This window comes from Sinohyriopsis cumingii, chromosome 4 (genome assembly GCF_028554795.1).
Source record: "Sinohyriopsis cumingii isolate HCF-2022 chromosome 4, ASM2855479v2, whole genome shotgun sequence".
NCBI classification, from domain to species: Eukaryota; Metazoa; Mollusca; class Bivalvia; order Unionida; family Unionidae; genus Sinohyriopsis; species Sinohyriopsis cumingii.
Window position 1 is genome coordinate 32332677 of NC_142964.1, and position 21880 is coordinate 32354556.

At 33.9% G+C, this 21880-nt stretch overlaps 1 protein-coding gene across 1 annotated transcript in view; it reads right to left on the reverse strand.

Moving 5' to 3' along the window:
* LOC149800891 (putative elongator complex protein 1) overlaps positions 1–21880 on the reverse strand; it is a 104105-nt gene that overhangs the window by 69672 nt on the left and 12553 nt on the right. The window contains exons 7-12 of the mRNA XM_089954952.1: positions 19763–19862; positions 14567–14657; positions 13433–13556; positions 10194–10287; positions 7011–7241; positions 4422–4592 (exon numbers count right to left, since the gene is read on the reverse strand). Of these exons, the coding sequence (XP_089811078.1) occupies positions 4422–4592; positions 7011–7241; positions 10194–10287; positions 13433–13556; positions 14567–14657; positions 19763–19862 (811 nt within the window). The remainder of the gene's footprint in view (positions 1–4421; positions 4593–7010; positions 7242–10193; positions 10288–13432; positions 13557–14566; positions 14658–19762; positions 19863–21880) is intronic.

Sequence of the window (21880 nt, forward strand, 5' to 3'; positions counted from 1 at the left end):
CTTGCACACAGGTGACCTCTGTACACAGGTTAACTTTCAAATTTGCTTTCTGAACAAATACCATGCACCAAATATCATTATTGTTGTTATTGTTGTTGTTATTATTATCATTATTATCATTATTATTATTATTATTATTATATCAAGATTGTTTAATGTGCACTGTACAACAAAATCATAAATTAAACATATATGTTGTTTTCTCCCAAACTTATGTTCCACGCATTATTTCCTGCTCACTTTAATCCTTCCCATAAGTTAAATCATCACTGACTTAAAATATCTTAGTTTGTTCACACTTCAAAAACAATATCTGGATTAGCCAATCACTCATCTCACTGAGATCAAAAGATAGTTGGCTTATGTGAGAAGCATGTGATGAATAGGAAACAAGAAGGTAAAAATATGGTTATCCTTTGTCACCCATGAACTCAAACGTTACCTGCCTTTACAGGCAAGTTTTGAATAATGAATGAAGCCTGACCCTAATGAAATGGAATGTAATTTGTTTCTTTTCTCAAAGTCAAACTTAACTTTGAATGACTGTCAATTAATTAATACATATTTTCAAGGTAGTAAGACCATTTGTTGTCAATTAATAATTATTTTTCACAACAGTAGAGAGGAATAAAATTCTGGAGTTTTGTGAAATTCTAAAGCACAGTTAGCAGTATTTTAATGAACAAATGCTTTGAGAGAATAATACTAAATCTGAAGCAACAGCTAAATCCAAATTGAATATGACCTATTTTCCAGTCTATTAAATATTAAGTACATAAATGTTTTCTTTAACTGTTACCACTTTTATATCTTCTTGAAATGTTTTTATATTAAATTTAACAATCTGGCTGTCATGTTAATTTTCAAGGAAAAATATCTGACAAGGTGGCAAAACCATTAGACTTTAGGGATATTTTATGTACATTCAATTTGTATTATTTGTTAGGTTTTTCTCAATTATTACAGGTTATGCATGATTATATTTAGACTTGACCAATTCCAAAATCAAGTTCACTGTGTACCTGACCAGGGACATTGTTGTTGTTTATATTTGTAAACAACCAATCAACTGTTATTATTTCTCTAGGAATGTGGGTTCAAAATTAGGATCATTATCTATAAAGGTAAACATGTTTATTTGAGTCTAGGTCTAGGATATTAGAATTCCCAATGAAGAACCTGTTGTACCTTATGTTTCCCATGTCCATATTATAATTTTAGTAACAGATTTTATCTGTTTATAACTTAGAATTTTCTAGAAATGAACTTTAGACCTACATGATGGCTCAAGTTTTGTGTCAGAGTTTTTATATAATCTTGTGTACCTGAAACATTATTCATTCTTGCAATAACATCAGAAGCAGAATTATTTGTATTGTTAGATTTGGGTGGAAATATTTATTCAAATTATTATTCTCTGGAATTACAAAGTGGTCAATAATTAATTTGGATGTATATTGATTTCAGACAAGAACATCTTGGATTATATTATTGTGATTCATCAAAAGACTGTTGGCACATCTCCACATCACAGGCCGCTAGAAGCACATCAACACATTCAGAGTTGAAGCATTTTTTGGAACACCACTGGAATTTAATTAGAACTTTACTCATCAGGACTGGTAATAGATATAAATTTTTGGACTATTTGGGATTTAATTTGCAATACTGGTAAGTTCCTATTAAATTTTTATTTTGTAATTTTGAGAAATAATTTATTTGCTGAAATTTACAACACTTGTTGGTTTTCAATCTTTTCGTTTACTTAGTTGTAACAGACATATGATTCAGTTCATGCAAAAACTGGCCTTACGACATCGACCGAGAAGTGCTGGAAAAGCCCACTCCAAGTATGAGGTCAAGTGTTCATCTGTCAAGATTGCATGGAAGTGATTTTGCTATTTTCAAGGGGGACCGATACTGAACTTACCATTTTGCAAATTTTTCAAGGAATCTGAAGATGACAATGTATTTCGAATAAACAAGTATTTATCTTAACTTTATTTAAGTCAATTATTCTTTGCTGATTGATGATTGAGTCTAAACATTAAAAAATGTTTGAATATACATGATATTATGTCTTATGCATTACTGAATAATATTAAATCTAAAAATTATTTCATACATTTGTTATCACTTATATTTTCTATGACCTTGGAAAAACAATCATACAGAAAGGTTAGTTCCATGAAATAGTGTACAGTGGATAAAAGAGCAAAAAAAAAAGAGAGTATTTACAACATTGTAGATTCAGTGACACAAATGGTAGAACTGTCTGAGCATTTTTTTATTTTTTTTACATGGTTATCCAAATGTACACATTTCAAATCCCAAGTCGCTTTTCCCCATTATTTGTCCTTATTCCTTAAACTAAATTTTATGTTTAGGAAAGCTGAGATTTTCAAAGAATACAAGATGATAAAATTAATATATTATTTTTTTTATATTACAACCAAAGTATTGATGCAACGAAAGTTTGAAGAAGTCCACTGAATGGAATCTAAAGTAATTTTGTAATATTGTGCAAAATATTTCAGGACACTTCATTATAAACTTTTAGTGAGTTTGTTTTGAATAGTAATTATAGCAGGTACATTCAGCTAACACATTAACTCCTAGAGGTTTTTGTTGTTTTTGCCTGAAATTCTAGTAGGAAACACATTCTGAAAGCTATTTCTGAATACATCCTAATACAACTTCCAGGTGATTTTCCAATAACATAATGTCTAGCAGTGTTAGAAACATTATTTTTCATGGCTATTTGGCTTGTGCATGAGCAGAAGGGTAAAAGTTGTTCTTTTTTTTAAATAATTTTTTTGGGCATAACAGACCCAATATTTTTGTATCAAGACCACTCTTTATTCCAAATGCCCAACTTATCCTACTTTTTTAAAAGGTTCATCTGTCTGTTTGCAGTTCATACCAGTCTGCCTTACATGTAAGACCAAAAAGTCTAAAATCCAGACACAAAATCAGATTCTGACCACGGGCAAATTTTGGGTGGAAAAAAATCAGGTCCAAAAATTGAGGTTTTTCCCTCTGTAATTTGTGGAGCAACAATAACATCCAGATTATATGGTACCATTGTAGAGTTACATCTGTCTACCTTTCTATAATACCACCCACTTTAGTGTATCATACATGAACTTGATGCTACTGAGCTCGGCAGTAGGCTACTACCTCCTGCCACATAAACTCGTCACCAGGGGTTAATGTCTTAAATTGGTATTATCAATTTTGTCCAGTGAGAAGCAGTCAAACATATTATCTGCTACATTAAAAAAATTTGTCTAGACAGTAGGGAAAATGTCCTAGAACTCATATTTAAATTAAATTAAATAATCATTAACTGCACAGTGCTTTTATATAGTTTTTTAAATAATTATTTGTTGGAACCTTTTGTGTATTAAGTGTAAATTGTGTTTAGAATGTTAATATCTAATGAAAGACATATTTGCAGAACACTTTGGCAGGGCTTCGCATTCTTTCTCATTAGTATCTGATGATGCCATAATAACACAGACCAAAAGGAATGTGCAAAACAATTTCTTCATAATGTGGAAAATATAACCGATGAGGATAAAGAATCCAGCACTGATGAAGAAGTCTTTAATAATGAATCTGACAATGTATTCATTGACAAAAAATACAGGTTAGAAAATCATAGTGGGAAATTTTTATCAAAAAGGTTTGGTGTTGCAGGGAAAACTGTATTGCCAGTCAAAACCAATATGCCATTCATGACCACTTCTTAAACATAAAGGGAATTCTTAAGGATGAGAGAGAATCAGTACTCTATCATTCAACAAATGGAGATAATACCTAAAAGTGGAGGACTGGAAGGGATATTTTGCCCAGTTCATAATGCCCCTGCAAGGCATACAGTACCCTGTTTATAAAATGTTTTTCCATCTCTGTACATTAACACAATGTATCATAATGCCTTATGTCCAATATAATGATGCTAATACTGTTTACAATGAAGGGTCACAAAAGTTGTTTACTTATCCTCGAGTGAATGTTATTGGATAAAATAAAGATTTACATTATTTACCTATGCTTTTATGCAAAAGCTCATATCATCTTGTTTAAAAATCTTAATTCTTAACCGTAATCATTCATCTTAATGTTACTGGATGTGATGAATATCTAAATCAGACAGTAGCCCAGTAGCCCAAGCTTAAATTTAGTTGCCCTGAGAAGGTATTTTATTCTCAAACTGTTTGCTGTATGAACTCCCTTATTTCTTGCATTCAGATATTTATAATTACTGACCTTTGTGAAATATTTGTACAGTTATGTTTCCAAGAAAAAAAGTAGAAAAATGATAACATGGTGTAGCAGTCAAATGGACTTGCCCAAACCTAGCATTCAGGTAGTGTCTGTGTTACAGGCAAAATATACGTCAGACCATGACTTACCTGTAAACCTATACACAGCTATTCTTCCATCAACCAGCACTACTGCTAGATCATTGCTCTGAGGAGGTGGAGAAAAACATACTTCACTGACAGCTGCAGGAAGATGGAGAGTAAAGGCTGCCATTGGAGGTGGTACTATCATATTCCTCATGGGAGAAAGTAATACTTTGCCTGAAAATGTAAACAATTCTTATCACACCTGTCCATTAATGGTTCAAAAGAAATTTGTCCACTAATAATAACATATTATCACACCTGTCCACTAATGGTTCAAAACAAATTTGTCCACAAATAATAACATATTATCACACCTGTCCATTAATGGTTCAAAAGAAATTTGTCCTCTAAGATTAATATATTCTTATCACGCCCGTCCACTAATAGTTGAAAAGAAATTAGGCCAATATATTCTTAGGATTTCACTGACTTTAATGCAGGCAAGAAAGTTTCAAGATGCAATGAAAAGTTGAAATTGTATGTCTCTTTAAATTTCCTCTTTGATAATTTAAGACCGTAAAATTTTAAAACAATTTTATTATAAAAATTGTCCAAGGTATAATTCAGAACATTCAAAGTGTAACTGACTTAGACCAATGAAAAATATTACTTTATTTCTAAAACTAACAGGATCTGAAGAATGTAATAAGTATTATGTTAGAAATATGTATCTGGAAAGCACAAAATCAATCAGTGAATCAATCAATCAATCTTTTCATCTATTTCTCTATGTATCTATATCTTTCTACTTTCTTTCCTTCCATATGTTTACCAATCAATGACAAAATGACCATGAACATGTAATCCATATTAAAAAATAAAACAAAGATCTTTAAGAATATATTGCTGGTTTTGCAAATTGTTCCTTCAAATATACATGCTTTTCAACTGCTGTATCACAACAAGAATTTTAATGGCTGTGATTATAAGCAAAAACACCTTTATAGTATATCAGAACACTCAATAAACATCATTTCCCAATCATTATAGCACTGTCTCTTTGCCGTGGATTATATACAGCATGGTATGAATAGGCTTTAACCATCTGTAATTCCATGTTTCTTCATGTTCATCTGACAAGTTATGACAAAGATGGTTTCACTTTTCCACTGTTCTTTTTTATCTATTGCTTTTATCTCACAATCTTTTTTTTCTCTATATTCCACACTTTTTTATTTCCATCAGCCAACGCCTTTATATTCATTATTTTGTGCATATAAATACTATAGATACCCTATCTGTGATAATGTATGCAGTGTTCTGTTAGACTTAATAAGCAATTGTTATAAGGGAGCATACTCTTCATAAATTGGAGTAACCATTTTTAGTCCCATTCCATGCTGTATATTTTACATTAAATTGATTAAAATGGTTGAACCACATCTGTAGTTAGACTGCTTGTTAGAATATTAACAAGAATCGATCTTTTGAGTTGATACACCAAACCCTTCAAAACTTATTTAAGTAAGACTTAAGTCAGCCTTTCTCTGCTATGCAAAGTCACCTCTTTATTGCATCACCTGAGATGAAAGATGTGCCATCGCTATAATAGCAAAGTATGTTATCTGTGATGCATGATTCTGCAATACCCAATGATCACATGGTGACCATCACATGATCATTGCCACTAGGACATAATTTGTCAATGATAAGGTTGCAATGTTTACCAGAATTTCTAAATGGGTACAAGAACTATACTGATTAATCAAACCAATTCAAAACTCAACCTATCCCTCAATCTGCACACTAGGCTTACAGCTGACAACTATTTCTATGAAAGCCACTGACAATGTGTAAGCTGTGCCCTGCTCAGCTTGTGATTCATTTGCTGTAATCTTTGACCTCTTATTTTGATAGGACAGTTGATAAAACATGTCTTTGTTGAATATAAGATAAAACGTCACTTGGATCAGCGTGATATTGTCTCATACTGCTACATATATATGTACATAATGATAAAATCTCATATCAAGAATGCAACTAGACATATTACCTGGAATGCACATAAGGTGCTTTTGTATTATCTACAATAAGAAACTGTGCAGCAGCTTACAAAGTTGAAAAAGTAGTAATGAAAAATAAAAAAAACTCACCAAAGTTGTTGTCAACATATTTTTCAAGGATAAATAAAGTACTTTAAAGAAATTTGTGTTAGTATTATCAGCAAATTAACTGTAATCATGTCAATTTAGACTTTTTTCTTTGTGATGACACATTCGAAATGATAATCATCATACTATACAATAATAATCAACAGAAAAATCTTACTAAGCAGTCCTCTTAAGCAGAAATGTGAAAATATTCAATTTAGTTGAAATGGGTAGATCCTTCATTGCTGACAGCCATGTGTCTATCGATTTACTGTGTATATTTCCATTTACAGGGTAACTGATTTTGTAAATGTTTACAGTCAATGAACTATACTAAGCTATAATGATTATGAATCAATGACATGTTTGAGGATATCTTAAACAGTTCATTATAAATAACAAAAGAATTAAGTAATATTACAAATAACAAATAAATCAGGCAATAAATTAAACTATTATGGTATATGCATGATTTTCAGCTGAAGTCTTGTTTTTAACTTACTTCCATCAATAACAGCCACAAGAGCCTGGTCATTTACTGTCAATCCCCAACTGTGATTTGTGGCCCAGGCCCAGGTATACTGAAGGTACTGCCCATTAGCTGTCATGATATGCATTCTATATGCATGTGTTGGGTCCCAATGGACAGCAACAACTCGATTCCCTGACACTTCCTCGAAGTGAAGACTTTGCTTTAGGTACCAGTGATAGTTGCCAACCGTCCAGAGCTGGACTGTAAAAACAAATAAGAAAATGAATTCGAATTAGATTTACAAATCTGACACAAATTTATTACAGCATAAATTTTAATTCATGAAATTAAACCCATACACAGAGACTAAGGACTAATGAATGAAACAAAACAGATCTGTCATGTCAGTTTTAAAGAATACTCCCTGCATGATAGTGTTTTAAAAATTGGTACATAAATCCCCTACAGCTCAAGTGCAGGCATACTGCTGCTGAGACTACTAAGGCTGGTTCCAAGGCTGACTACTACAGCATCAACATGGCTGACAACAGAAACTAATTGTATAAACATGGTTATATTTATTTTCAATTTTTCATGAATTATTGCTAGATTTCAATGAAATAAAACGGCTTACTTTCTATTATGTATATTATCTACATATTTCCACCGTCACATACTCCTACATCCCGTCATACAAAAAAGCCATGCAAATTGTTTGAATCCCAAAACGTAAATCCAATATTTACATTTGTACAAATGTCAATGAAATGCACTCTCATTACAAAAATGAGAGTGATAACTCTTAAAACAGTCATTATCCACACAATAATGTACTTGGTACTGTTTACATCCAATGAAAACTTCATGTCTTCTCCCTTCCCATACACAGATTTTGCATCTCCATTATTTCTAAAACCAACCTGGCCAGTGCTTTATACCCTCAGTGTCAAAATGAGATAAAGCTTTTCTTTTCCAAGTCCACTGAAAGCATGCAACCATCTGTTTTGACTAAGTCTGTTCCATGTCTGGGCATTTCAAATCACCATTATCAACTAGAAACCAAAAATTGGACTTCAGCCATTTTTTTGTTTTGTGGCAAGAAAACACTACATTTGATTATGGTCTGCAATATCCACCCACTCACCCCTTTGTTGTTAATATAATCATCTGCATGTTTGTTGCTTCTTTTTATCATCCATTTTTTTTCTCATAGAGTTACACTGGACTGCTGCATGGGATCAATGTTATTAAATAAAATATGGACAATTTTCTTGTTTTTCCAAAAAATACAAACCAGCTTATTTTTCCCATAAGGTATTTCACCACTCTTGCCCCTAATCCATCTCCTATTACTTTCCCTCTGCCCATCAGGCTTTCCAACATACACTTGAAATTCATGGACAAAACCAGTTAGAAGATGGGCTCTTTACAAGATTTTAATGCCAGATTTTGTGGGTCATGCTGGCCAATATCGTTTAAAATGACAGTCTTCCCGCATACGTGATCATGCCTTCATCAAAAGACTGATTTTGGGAGGATCATAATCGTCCTGGCATTTCTCCATGACTGCATCACAGAGAGGTCTTTTATGGCAAAATCTTGTCACGTCCTGGTTGGCCTCAAGTGAGTTGACACTTATGTCATTGGTCTGGAAGTATTTGCCTATCTTTTAAAATTTCTCTCTGATCATGATTTCTGGTATTCCTGGGATCCCAAAATACAGATACCATCCAGGCAACAGAATATTTGGGTATCTGCATAATACTCACGACAACGTAGATCCCAAGAAGCACCCAAATCTCAGTGATGCTGGTATCATACCATTTCAGATCTCGCTTTTGTTCCCCCATTTCTTGGTATAATCATTTGTTTCTTTAACAAGTTTTTCCACCAGACATTCAGATATATATATATATATACGCACCACTGGAATTTTGAGTAGTGCTATATTAAATGCATACATGTGTCAGTGGGGAATAAACAAGCATAATCAACACCACATTTAAGTGGCAGTGAGAATGAGGTGTTATCTACAGATGATGTATAGAGTGGTAACCAAAGGTTTAAGAACCATTATGGCAAAGTCATGGGACAAACTCTTGTCATGCTACAAATGCATAACAAATTTCATGAAGACATCCAAACAGTTTTTAAGATATTAGCCACACAAGATTGCAGTGGTAAGATGGACCGATATAAAAAAAGCATATTATGGCTTGTATGTCAAGCCCATCTTCAAAGTGTTGCGGAAGAAAATTAATCAAAACCCTTAAGAAACTGCTAATGACACCTACACCAATATCAAGAGTGCCTATTATGTTTGGCTTTTAACTACTGTGGGTTCTCATATCAAGAGTGCCCATTATGTTTGACTTTTAACTACTGTGGACTCTCTTAACACAATGATGAGGCCAATTACATTCTTGAAAAAGACTCTTAACATGCTGACCAAGCAGAGTCCATTTTTTAAAGGATTCTTAACATGCAGATCTGGAAGATTCCATTTTTTAAAGGACTCTTAACAAGCCAATCTGGAAGATTCCATTTGTTTAAAGGACTCATAACATGCTAATCTGTCAGATTCCATTTTTTTTAAAGGACACTCTGTCTAACGATGATAAGTTTAATGAAGATATCTAAAAGTGTTCAGGAGATGTAAGGAAACAAAAGCATAATCAATGGACAGACAGACAAGCTGAGTTTATTATACCTTCTAAAACATCATTTTCATTGGGTATCAAAACAAAAATGAAAGAACCTTTTGTAGATGCAGTTTTTATATAAATACAATGCTTCAGAACTATAAATGTCATGTTCAAACACAAATCAATGGTTCATAAAAAATATATTTCTCAACACACACAAAATAATTTAAGGTGATTGATAATTTGAATATTTGTGAGTTAGGGTTTAACAACATTTTACCATGGTATTGACTATATGGTACCAGATAAATGCAAAATTCTCAAAATGTAACATAATGAACTGCAAAACAAAACTTCTGAAGATAAACCCTTACAAACTCATGAAGTACACGATAAAAGATATAAAAAATATGTGAAAAAATTCTGCAAAAGGTATACAAAATAAAACACGAAGTTAAAAAATACCAAATGTCTAAAATATAAGATAAAAACAGACTGTAATTTTAAATTATTTCATGGCAGATCTGGATCTAGCCTAACTGTAGTTAGGCATGATATTAGAACATACCATATGATTTGATGGGAGAAACTGAAGAATCTGGAAGATCCTCACACCAGACTGACAAAACTGTTGATTCCAAGTTCCAGGCCAGCTCGCATACCTTGTGGGAAAAAAGTACATGTACCACAAATCATAATAATCTAATACGTCAATATGTTAGTCTCCATCTTGAAATTTTTTGGCAAAAGTCTATTTTCAAACGCCATGTCCAATGACATGGAATCAGAATGTTCTCATCATAATTATTATCAAATCAATAAGACTGGACCTGGGCTTGTCATGGGAGATACACTAAAACAAGACTTCAAGACAGATCCTGCAAACCTACTATTTTGGGGTGTTGTTCACAAAATCAAACAACCACAGATATATATTATATTGAATTATCTTCCTAATCTCAGATCACAATGAGAGATAGTAATGCCCGCATTAGTGTGAACTCAATATCAGATGTTTTGTGCAAGTCAATATAGTAACCAACAGAAAGGTGGTGGACTGATGCTGGTGAGAATGGTATCCCCCAAAGACACTGCAAAAGAATCTGGATACTACAAAGTTCAGTAGATGCTTGCAACTGTTGTCAAATTCTCTGATCCCGACCTCTGACCTGTATATGTATGCACATGAACACCTAAAGATCTTTTGCTTCAAACTAACATCAGGCTTAATTTTGAACAAGAGAAACCATGAATGGTAATATACACACTCCCTCAATGTTTAATACTTCCATGTACATAACTGAAATTTTTTGAATAAACCACTTTTCTTCTTTCAGTAACTTTGACCATTAAACCCCAAAATTAATAGGGTTATTTCTTACCCCTATATAGTTTGGTAACTGGAGATGTAAGACAACAAACATAAGTTATTATGCAGATACATAATCAGTAACAGATAAATGGAAAGACAAATAACATAATAAACTCCATCTAGTGCCATGAATATAAAATGTGAGCTTGATATCTCACTTATATCAGAGAAGATTGAGTTTTCTAAAACTTCATTTGGAGAACTAGAAATGTGTTCCTGGAACATGGTTGCTCAACATATTACCTGAGATGACCTCAATGCAAAGCTAAACCAATATAAGATGGAAAATTTCACTATACACAACACTGTCATCATAGAGCAAAAAAAGATAGTTTAAACATTTTTTGTGTAGTTTAACTTGCTGTCACAATTTGGTGAAATAAAAGATTACAGAAGAGAATCAATTAAAATTAAATTTAAAATTTTTAAAACTTACAAACATTACCATGCAAATGATTTAGAATCTGAAATTTCAGTAATGTACAGAAATGCTCACACATTAAATAAATATATAAAAGTTAATAGAAAGACTGCATTCCTGGCACTGTGATGTGTTTCATGTAGAATCAGACAAGGCATCAGAGAGGTATTATCCATTGTAACAAAGTACAGTGGTTCCTCACTGTAACACTGCACAGAAGAAGCAGAAAAATGTTGCAATATAAATGAGTTCACATTATAATGGAGTACATTATATGAAAGAATACAATTCAATCAATATAATGAGATTCATGAACATATCATGTTGTATCAGAGACCATGTTATATCAGGGACCATGTTTTATCAGAGATCATGTTATACCAGGGAACATGTTGTATCAGAGATCATGTTATATCAGGGACCATGTTTTATCAGAGATCATGTTATACCAGGGAACATGTTGTGTCAGAGATCATGTTATATCAGAGATCATGTTATACTGGGAAACATAATGTATCAGAGATCATGTTATACCAGGAAACAAGATGTATCAGAGATCATGTTATACCAGGGAACATGTTGTATCAAAGACCATGTTATATCACGGACCATGTTGTACAGTTGTGCTTTCTAGGAAAGAAACCATTATAAACATATTTATTTGTGTATGAAATGAATGGGTTCAAATCGTCTGTCAAAAAATACTAAAGCTGAGTTTTCTGTATTTGATTTTAGACATACAGCACAGACCCTGATCGGTGGTCATGGTTGGGCATGCACTATAACAGGTGTTGTGTGTGATTTGGATTTTAACGTAGCTTTAAAAACAATTCAGTCATATCACTACGATGTCTGCAGTGTGACAGTTTATAGTGATGTCTAGCACTAGGGCATCATGCCACAGACATGTAGCATGTTGACCCACCCAGTCACATTATCCTGACACCAGGCCGACCAGTCCTAACACTAACCTCTTAATGCTGAGCGCCAAGTGAGGCAGCTGTCAGTACCATTTTTGTAAGTCTTTGGTATGACTCAGCCGGGTATCAAACCCATAACCTCCTGCATCCGAGGCGAACGCTATAAGCACTAGGCCATGGGAGCGGTCAATATAACAGGTACAATTAATTAAGTACCATATATAATCACTTAAGACTCCATCTGCAAACTGTGCCAGCAGATCTGGGTCCATGCAGTTTGTTAAAAGTAATCAGTAGAACAAACAGCACACACCTTGATGTGCAGGCAAATTATGGTACAGCAGATCAGGATCTTTGATGTTTCAAGTCTGACTTGACTTATTAGCAAATTTGTATCATAATGAATGTAACCACTGAAAATGAAAAGTACTAATATGACAGTTATTATTCTTGAAATAACAAAGAGATACATATCAAGAAATTCAGTATTTCCTGGCAATACAATATAGCATATTGTTACCACCACAGACTGGACTAATATGTCTGGACTGAGAGTCAGTGACCTAACAAACCCTCAACAACAAGATTCTGATACAAGATTTGTTTGTACAATAGATGGTCCTACACCAATGCAAAAATGTCAAAGTCCAAATCCACCTAAACCATTAATGAACAGATGAACTGGACATTAATAATCTAATCACATCATTTTACATGTGTTGCCTGGACATTTATAATCTAATCACATCATTTTACATGTGTTGCCTGGACATTTATAATCTAATCACATCATTTTACATGTGTTGCTGAATTATATGGTTTCTGCATAACCATCCCAAAATTTTCACTGAAAAAGTTGAGGTCAAAAGTAGGCAAATAACTAAAAACAAATAACAATGTTAGCACCTTTACTGCATGAAATTTTAATCAGGTCATCTACATCTGAATACAAATGTGCATAAATAAATTTTACTTCTAATTGTTATGTGCATTCTGGATAATGGAGTAGATCAAATAAGGTGGGATAAAAAACAACAGATCAATATACTCTCTTCTTCTAGTGCAGCACAGACATAAAAATGACCATACATTACCTTGACTTGGTTAATGGCAAAGGGCAGTGTAAATTCTCCATGCCGAAGACCATTCCTCTCATAGAATATGATGTCATGCTTGTTGGGTTTCCTTTGAGATGATGCAATCAGGCTACCACTGGGTCTAAACAAACAGATCAAATTTAACATTATCCATGATTCTAAGAATGCTGGACTTTAAATTAACAATTTCTGGTTTATTTACCTGGAAAACATTTGGGTACACAGCAGACTTGACTGACACGATATTGATTCAATGGTTTTATCTGAAATTGGTGAAGTGTGAGCTTCAATACTCTGAGGTAATTAGTGTATATACCTAGAGTTTCATTAGTAACTGTCCTTTAAGCAATAGTTTTAGTGCTTTACAGTCACATTCTTCATTGCAATTATGCATGCATGGATAAAATGAGACATGCTTTCATGAGGATTATAATCTATCTACAATAGCTTTGAATGAACAATCAATCTAAATAAGTATTAAATATAATTTTCATATGTTAGTATCATTTATTATTCTTTTTTTCATTTCAGCAATACTAGTGTTTTGATACCTTACGCTTTTTCTCATTTCTCTCAAACCTTACTTATCTCACAATATATTAATTTTTGCCAGGTGGAACTTACATCTGCAGGTGAGAAAATATGGAGTGAGAAAATGTAGAAATAGGGATCTTATTCAGATAATGGAGTCTTATGTAAGTGTTCATGAAATACTGATGACATTTAAGAAATTAGAGAACAATATTACATGTCAAAAACATTTCATTGCTTTATTTTAATTTTATTCTTTACTGAAAGGAAAAAGTGTAATCTACATACAGTCTAGTGTAAGACATAATTTGGTGAAGAAAAAAAAACAAAGATTACGCCCAAAGCGTAATGATTGGCATCTATGCTTGAAGCATTGAGCATACTGTATCACTCTGACACATTTTTTTTTAAAAGTTTCATATACTTCATTAGGCAAAATGTCTTGAGGGTGACTATATATCATAAACCTGACTTTACATTGATACATGACACACTGTATGATTTACAATATCTTATATCAATGTGATATGATTTGTATGTTACATGATGTAATAAATTATTGTCAAACTTATACAATATATGCATTAATGACAAACTCACTTCCATGCCAGAGCTTGTTCCACTCCATCTGCATTCTCACTGGTGGAGTGGAGTATACACTCCCTTGTCCAAACACGGAACCTTCTTGCACCTGGAATATTGTGATACAAATTGTTTATACTTAATATTCATCTACACCTGCATGATAGAGCCAGATTTAGCTGCTTTGACAGGTGCATCAATCATAAAACTTATTTAACTCTCCATGTTGTACCTTTCAATAGGAAACTGACACAAATGTCAACATTTAACTTTGGTTCATAGTGCATTGTACTGAGTCAATGGGGGTGAGGGGAATGGCCTAAAATCAAGGCAAGGTCTACTCTTTGGCATATTTAGGCAAAATGACTTGAGGGTGACTATTTTGCTTGAGTCACCCTAGCAATGACCTTGTCATTATGATGTCAGCCTTACTCAAATAGAGGAATGCCGTCTGCTGCTTCAGCACAGTTATGAAAATAACTATGTAGGATATTATAGTACAAAAGGTGCTAGAGGGTAACTATGGCAGTCAAGCATAAAACAGTAACAGTCACACAATCACATTAATGTTAGGAAAATACACTCCACTACCTCCCAAATCCATCCTCCCCAAAAGATAAAAACTCATCTTTCATATCTACCAAATAGACAAAGGGAAGAAACTTGTACCCATTACCTCCCCTTATCACCACTGTGACTACCCATCAACCAGATGTTTAAAGGCTGAAGCTGAGAGATATATGAACAAGGATGCTTTCATTTGTGGGGAAATATGAGAGGGTTGACAGTAATGTGATCAAGCAAGTATTCACAAAGAAACATAATTACTCAAATATCTTCTTTTTCAGTCAAATACACTCCCAAAAAGCCCTTCATATTAATATTAGGAGAATAAGTAATAGCAGGAGTTTGTTTTGTTGGGTTTAACAGCACATGATACATGTTGGTCAGATTAAAACCCCTTAAAACAATCCCATCTGAACTGAAGATAGTTCAGGTTAATTGAAAAGGCATGCAACTTGCTCATCCCATATGATAAAACTAGGGCAGTTAGAAAAAATGTTTTGTATGATAATAGCTTCAGCAAGGTTCCAGATAAATGATCAAACTCGTATGAGTTCAACCAAGTCAAAACCCACTGTAGGTTTCTCTGAAGAAACAAGGTAAGTGATCTGGGCATATTCATGTCAAAACTGGTCCCATGGGACTTTATGATGGCCTATATCCCTTATCATGGCCTATATCCCCTCCAATATGATACCTGAATGTAATAGAAGTCATAAAGCAGAAGCCACTGACAGAAATAACAGCTAACTTTTCTCTTCAAAATGCCAAAGGCATTGAGGAACTCAAAGGGACAATGCTTTCGCATTGCCCCAGTTCTTGCTTTTAATAACCTCTCCACAACTGAAGGTTCTCTACATGAAAAGTCATGAAGAAAAGACCTGTCAAGGCAGGGATGAAACACCTGCAACCATTGAGCAGGCTCAGCTTTGCCAGGATCATCCCAGGAATGTCTATCACTAGAGCACAAAAAAAATCATTTATTCAGAATATGTCCAGTCTGTGAGGTGCTAAAATAATCACTTTATAGACATGTTCATATTGGTCGGCAGACAATTTTTAGCTCCCGTTAGCTAAAAGTAGTATCTGGGAGGGCTGGATTTGCGAGGTAGTGGTAATACTCCTAAGGTATTATGATTGGGTAATGTATTCTAAGAAGAAATGTCCTGTCATTTCAGTATTATCTTCATTTGAAACAAGATAACCAGGTGAGATTTCGGAATTACAACAGAACACTTCTGATGGTAACACAAATACAATGTTAATAGATAATTGGCTTGAATGAGCAAATAATTATGATTAATGTGTGCATATTAAATATCCAAATATTGGATCAATTAACATAATCCGAACGAACTTAATAATGAAAATACAAATAAATGACCTTACACAGTACAAGGACAAGGGGTGAATGATTCACAGTGATTTCACAATGAAAGAATGATGTGTTTTACTCAAATAGTAAAACTGTGGCATTTTACTCATGTAGTAAAAATGTATTCACTCAAATAGTGAAAAATGAGTTGTTGTTTTTACTCCAATAGTAAAAGTGATGAAAACAAAGGGACAGATTTACAAAATATCTTTACAGTCCCAAAAACACACAGGGTATTACAAACCCCAAAGACTAGCCCACGGCTAAAAAAATTACAATATGGAGTTACACACTCCATCACCAGCACACTTGGCTACCAGTCACACTGGTCAATCAAGCAGTCAGTATTCCAGTTGGTCAATCAAGCAATCAGCAACCACCAATCTCGGTCAGCAATGCCCAATCACCTGCTACTCAACCAGCAACACTGTTTACTCAGTTCTACGGCTACTATGGTTCAGCTTCACAGCTGCTATGGTCAACTTCTATGGTTAGCTCTGCAGCTGGTACCATATCAACTACGATCACTCTGCTAACTCTGATCACTCTGGTCAGTCTGACCACTCTGATCACTCTGGCCAGCTAAAAATATATCTAACACCACATACTGTGCATGGCATGGGCATATACAGTAATACGTAATGATGTTATATAGGGTAAGCTATACAGATTACATTATCGGCACAATAATTACTAGAAACAATGCATAAGTTCAGAATTGAACCTAACCGTGCCTGATAAGAATCCTACGGTACTAAACGGTTCTTAAAATTGCAACTTTATATTGCTAATATAAATCTCTTGCTAAGTCACAAATAAGAACAGAAAATATTTGCATGATACTATGTAAGCTAAAGCTACATAGAAAATATACAAAAATAAAATGTGGTAGTACAATAGTTATAACTTATACCCAAGAAATTAATAAATAACTCACACACCTCGACAGCTGAAGATGTGCAAGTCCTTAAAGTAGACCACTCACTGACAAGACATTCCATAATATAAAGACTTAGAATTACGGTGAGGCATTATACACAGACGATGACGCAATACATCATCTGTGCACTGGAAGTATTCGGTTCTTCCCATCAAAAGCACTTCACACATGTGGCATAGGATAAGCCAAACTCACTATTTCGAAATCTTTGTATAATATTATATATAAATCACCCTTGGGTATCGTTGTACACAAAAAATGAAACCTGAATATATGTATTTAATAAATACAAGGATTTATACAATTCCGTGACAATCTTCGTAATCAGAACAGCTGGGCATAATCATAACCCCAAACCCTGTTTAGAATGACTAAAAGTGTCCACAGTCTAGGCTTCTGGATCTGGGTCTTGACAGACAAAGGTGAGTTTATGGTTCCACCTCATCACAAAAATGTCTATCATTGGATGCTTTCCAAGGAGCAAAGAGACTCATGGATGAACTAGCCACTTTGTGTGGAAACTGTAGCCCCTTACAAGCAATCAGTTGGTGTAGACACTAAGCCTGCCACAAATGTATCTGATCTAGAACGTGACTTTTAGCTGGAACAGAACCAGTTTAGGAAGTCTCAAACCACAATTAATAGGTCAGGTGATTTCCTCCTCCTCCCACTTCATTTGAGATCGGACATCACCACTAAGTTGTCCAATACTGTAATGATAACCTGCCTGTAAAGCTGATCCTTCCACAAATGAAATGAAATGCCTTAATTCCCAAAGGTGGGTAATGCTATTTCTCCTCTGGGTTCCAGTTGCTGCTGAGCCATCCAACCATGCAGCTGGCATATGTACAAAGAGTAGCATCCACTTGAGAACTATATTGATAAATTCCTGCCATAATCATAGACTGTCTTGTCACTTTCACAGGAATTGCTTTATCTTCAGTGACAGCACTGGATGGCAATCTCAATGACTGGAAAAGGCACTGGGCCATTATGACCATACCAATGGGTGTATGATAATGGCAGCCAAGAGAGTAAAAATATGCCAATGCAATTAGCACCAAAACCACTCTCACTAAAAATCTAATGGAAATCAACTCTGCAAGATAATTAATGCCATGCACACATGTAGGAGCTGAAAAAGGTTTAGATTGGTAAAAAATGTCATACCATGATGGACAAAATGCTGGGATGGGGTGAAATCTGACTTCACCTAAATAAGTAGAAAAAATCCTGCAAAGGAAAAGAAGGCTATCCCTGCCATTCAACAAAGAACAACTTCCCATGAGTTTTAAATGGAAGTTATATAAATATGCTGCCATTGCTCTTGAGTAATTGCATCTTTGATCATCTTTGTAAGTGCACAAGGAACAATACTGAGACCAAATAGTAGCATACAAAAGCAGTATAATTTGCCTCAGCAAACAAAATAAAGGAATGTACATGAAACCAGCTTAGTTAAATCCTGACTTATCACAAATTCGTCCCTTTTTATAGGAAGCTGGACTGACCTTGTCATTTTCATTTGAACATTGGCATAGCTATGTGCCATTGTTAGGATAATGTGTGGAAGGATAGACCTTGCTTCCTTCCATTGATTGAACTACCTCCTGAATTGAGGGGCCTATTACCACCTGAAAATAAACTGAGATCCACTGTTTTTCCACTGTTGCTGAGACTGATTCAGCCAAAACACCGGTGCAGGTGGCAACCTGGAGAGGCAGTTCTTATGCTGCCTGCTTCCATATTATCATCAGTTTACCAGTGAGTAGCAATGGCATACCAGAACTGTAAACTGGAGAGCTAAGGCTTGAGGCACCCTCTGGGAAGATCATGACAGACACTGCATCTAACCAGACTCATTGCTCAATTCTTCCGCAAAGTAAAATACAAAATACTCTCAGTGTGTGAATAAAATACTCTCAGGGTGTGTGAATAAACAATCAATATTAATTCCAACAATATGTTGGAACACAAGATCAGAATAGCAAAGTCCACAACTGCAAAAGAAATAAACAAAACTTATTGATCAAAAATGAAAATTAGTAATTGAAACATGAATCAAATCCATTAATACACAATACAATACTGACTTGATGGATTGAAATAACAATGATTTAACTATGATTACTTAAAAATTAGTAATCAATTACTGATGACTAAGAAAATAATTATGTTTAAGCTTTAAAGATGCATGTATGAATGGAAAGACAGATATACTGATAGATAAGTAAACAGATAGATATGCTGCTGTATCAGAAAAACATTCAAAGATAGACAAGTTAGTTAGTGAAGGGATTGATCATTAGGTAATGAGAGAGACAGAAGTATGTACCTGTGTCAGGACTTATGGAACTGACTGCAAAGTACTGCCCATCCCCTCTCCATGTGATTCGAGGCTGTTTGTCATCCCATGGGAAAGCTGGCTTTACATCCTAATTCATGAATGAGTCATTAAAAAAAACAGTATAAGGGAGGCAATTTAACATACAATCTATCTTAAAACCTTATACCACTTTGGATAAATCCCAAATGAAACTTTAAAACCTAAGCATAAATAAGCCCAATAGTTTTATGATAAAAATTTAAAAAGTAGAATAAAAATCATTAATACTCAATGCCATCTGTTTGATAATAAAGTATGTCACTTGCTTACTTACAAACATAACATTATGGAAACTGTTGCTTACTTATTTCTCAACAGTACTAATTTGCTAAATTGCACATGCTGTCATGAATGCATTATTCTTGTCATGTTTGACACATACATCGTACATTATTCTTCTACGGCCATTTCTTTGTACACCTTGTTTTAATCATGTGATCATAGGTCATGTTTCAGTGGCAGTGCAGTCTCACTCATGAATTGCAACTTTCTTCCCCAGTCACAGATCCAGATGGCTGATTTGGCAAAGAATAACCACCAAACTCCTCAGGAGTTGGTTCTTAGTGATGTCTTTTGAAAAACTGCAAAACTGACCTCAAATTATTCAACATTTTTCTACATGTTCAACCATGTGCATATTTACATAAATGGGCTTACAGACTACAGGTTCAACCATGAGTGTACGAAAAGGGGGGAGGGGACAACCAGTGGTTAAATTTGCACCAAAATTAAGAAATCTGCAAAAATCCTGTATTCCCATATCCTTGAAGCAAATCTGAGTGCATTAAACAAAGGCAAATCTGGGTTGATGCTCCCTATAGTTAGATATAGACAAAGAAAAGAGGCCATTGCTTCAGCTACCATCAATAAGATTTTTTCTAGTTTAAACTAAAGAGATACATTTGAGGAGCATCCAACTTCTGCCATGGGAAAATCATGGAACCTCTCATAGTATACTCCTCCAAATTGCCAAAGAAAAAAGTTAGCAAGTTCGTAAATAGTAAATATTCAAAGCATTCATGTCTGTGCAGGAAAATGTGAGACTGACCTTGACAACATGCTGGAAATGGCAAACTCAGCACTTATACAATGTGAAATAAATTAAAGAAACTGTCAGCAGTTATGAAATAGAAGAATGCAGTGCAAATAAATGTTAAATAAAGGTAATAGTGTATGTACTGTGGTGAGAATATATTAGGAAAATGTATTTGACAGAAATTCTATAGTATAGTTATATAATAAATAGTTCAAGAAAAATAAATGAAACAGAATGATAATACTACTGTATTTAATGCACTGTATTTATTGGGACAACCATACATCAATTTGTAAAGTAACATTTCTGTGCACTGTATGTTCTTGAACACAGCAGTTTCTTTTTAGAGTTATACGTTGTGGGGCACCTTTAAAATCATTTGAAAATTACAGGTCAAAAAATGTACTCAAACTTAAATTTTATTAAAGAAACTTTTATAAAAACACTGAGTAATGTTTTTTTTTTACACTTTCCTTCTTAACCACAAATTTGCTAAGAACAAGAGTTCAGGTAAGAATGAATCTTTTGTGTATATGAGAACAAGTTCAACTTTTTCTTTTCTAATTTATGCTTGAGAAAATATAGTTTTATATACTCATGCATACAACTAAGTGTTTAAAACTAGACTGGTCACTGCATTATACAACAGTACACATTCATACATACAACTGTTATGTATATTTGATTTAATTTATATTTGACTTAATTTGTGTTTGATTTGATTTGATTTGATTTGATTGTTTGTTGGTTTTGGAATCTTTTTATTTTCTTTACATGTCAATGTCTTATAATTTTGTTTACTAGGAATTTGATATCTTCCAGAAAATTCAGTTTGACCTGAATCTTTCCATAAATACCTAAAAATAGAAACACTTGTTTCTATTTTTGACTTAGTTCCTGGCCTTGATTGAGGGTCAAGTAAACAACTTTTATTCCCTGAGTAAAATGATTGGTTTTTATCAAGGACATAGAGGGGCTATGTGATTTTTATATGTAAACATGATCATGTGATCCTCTATTTTGCAATTAGG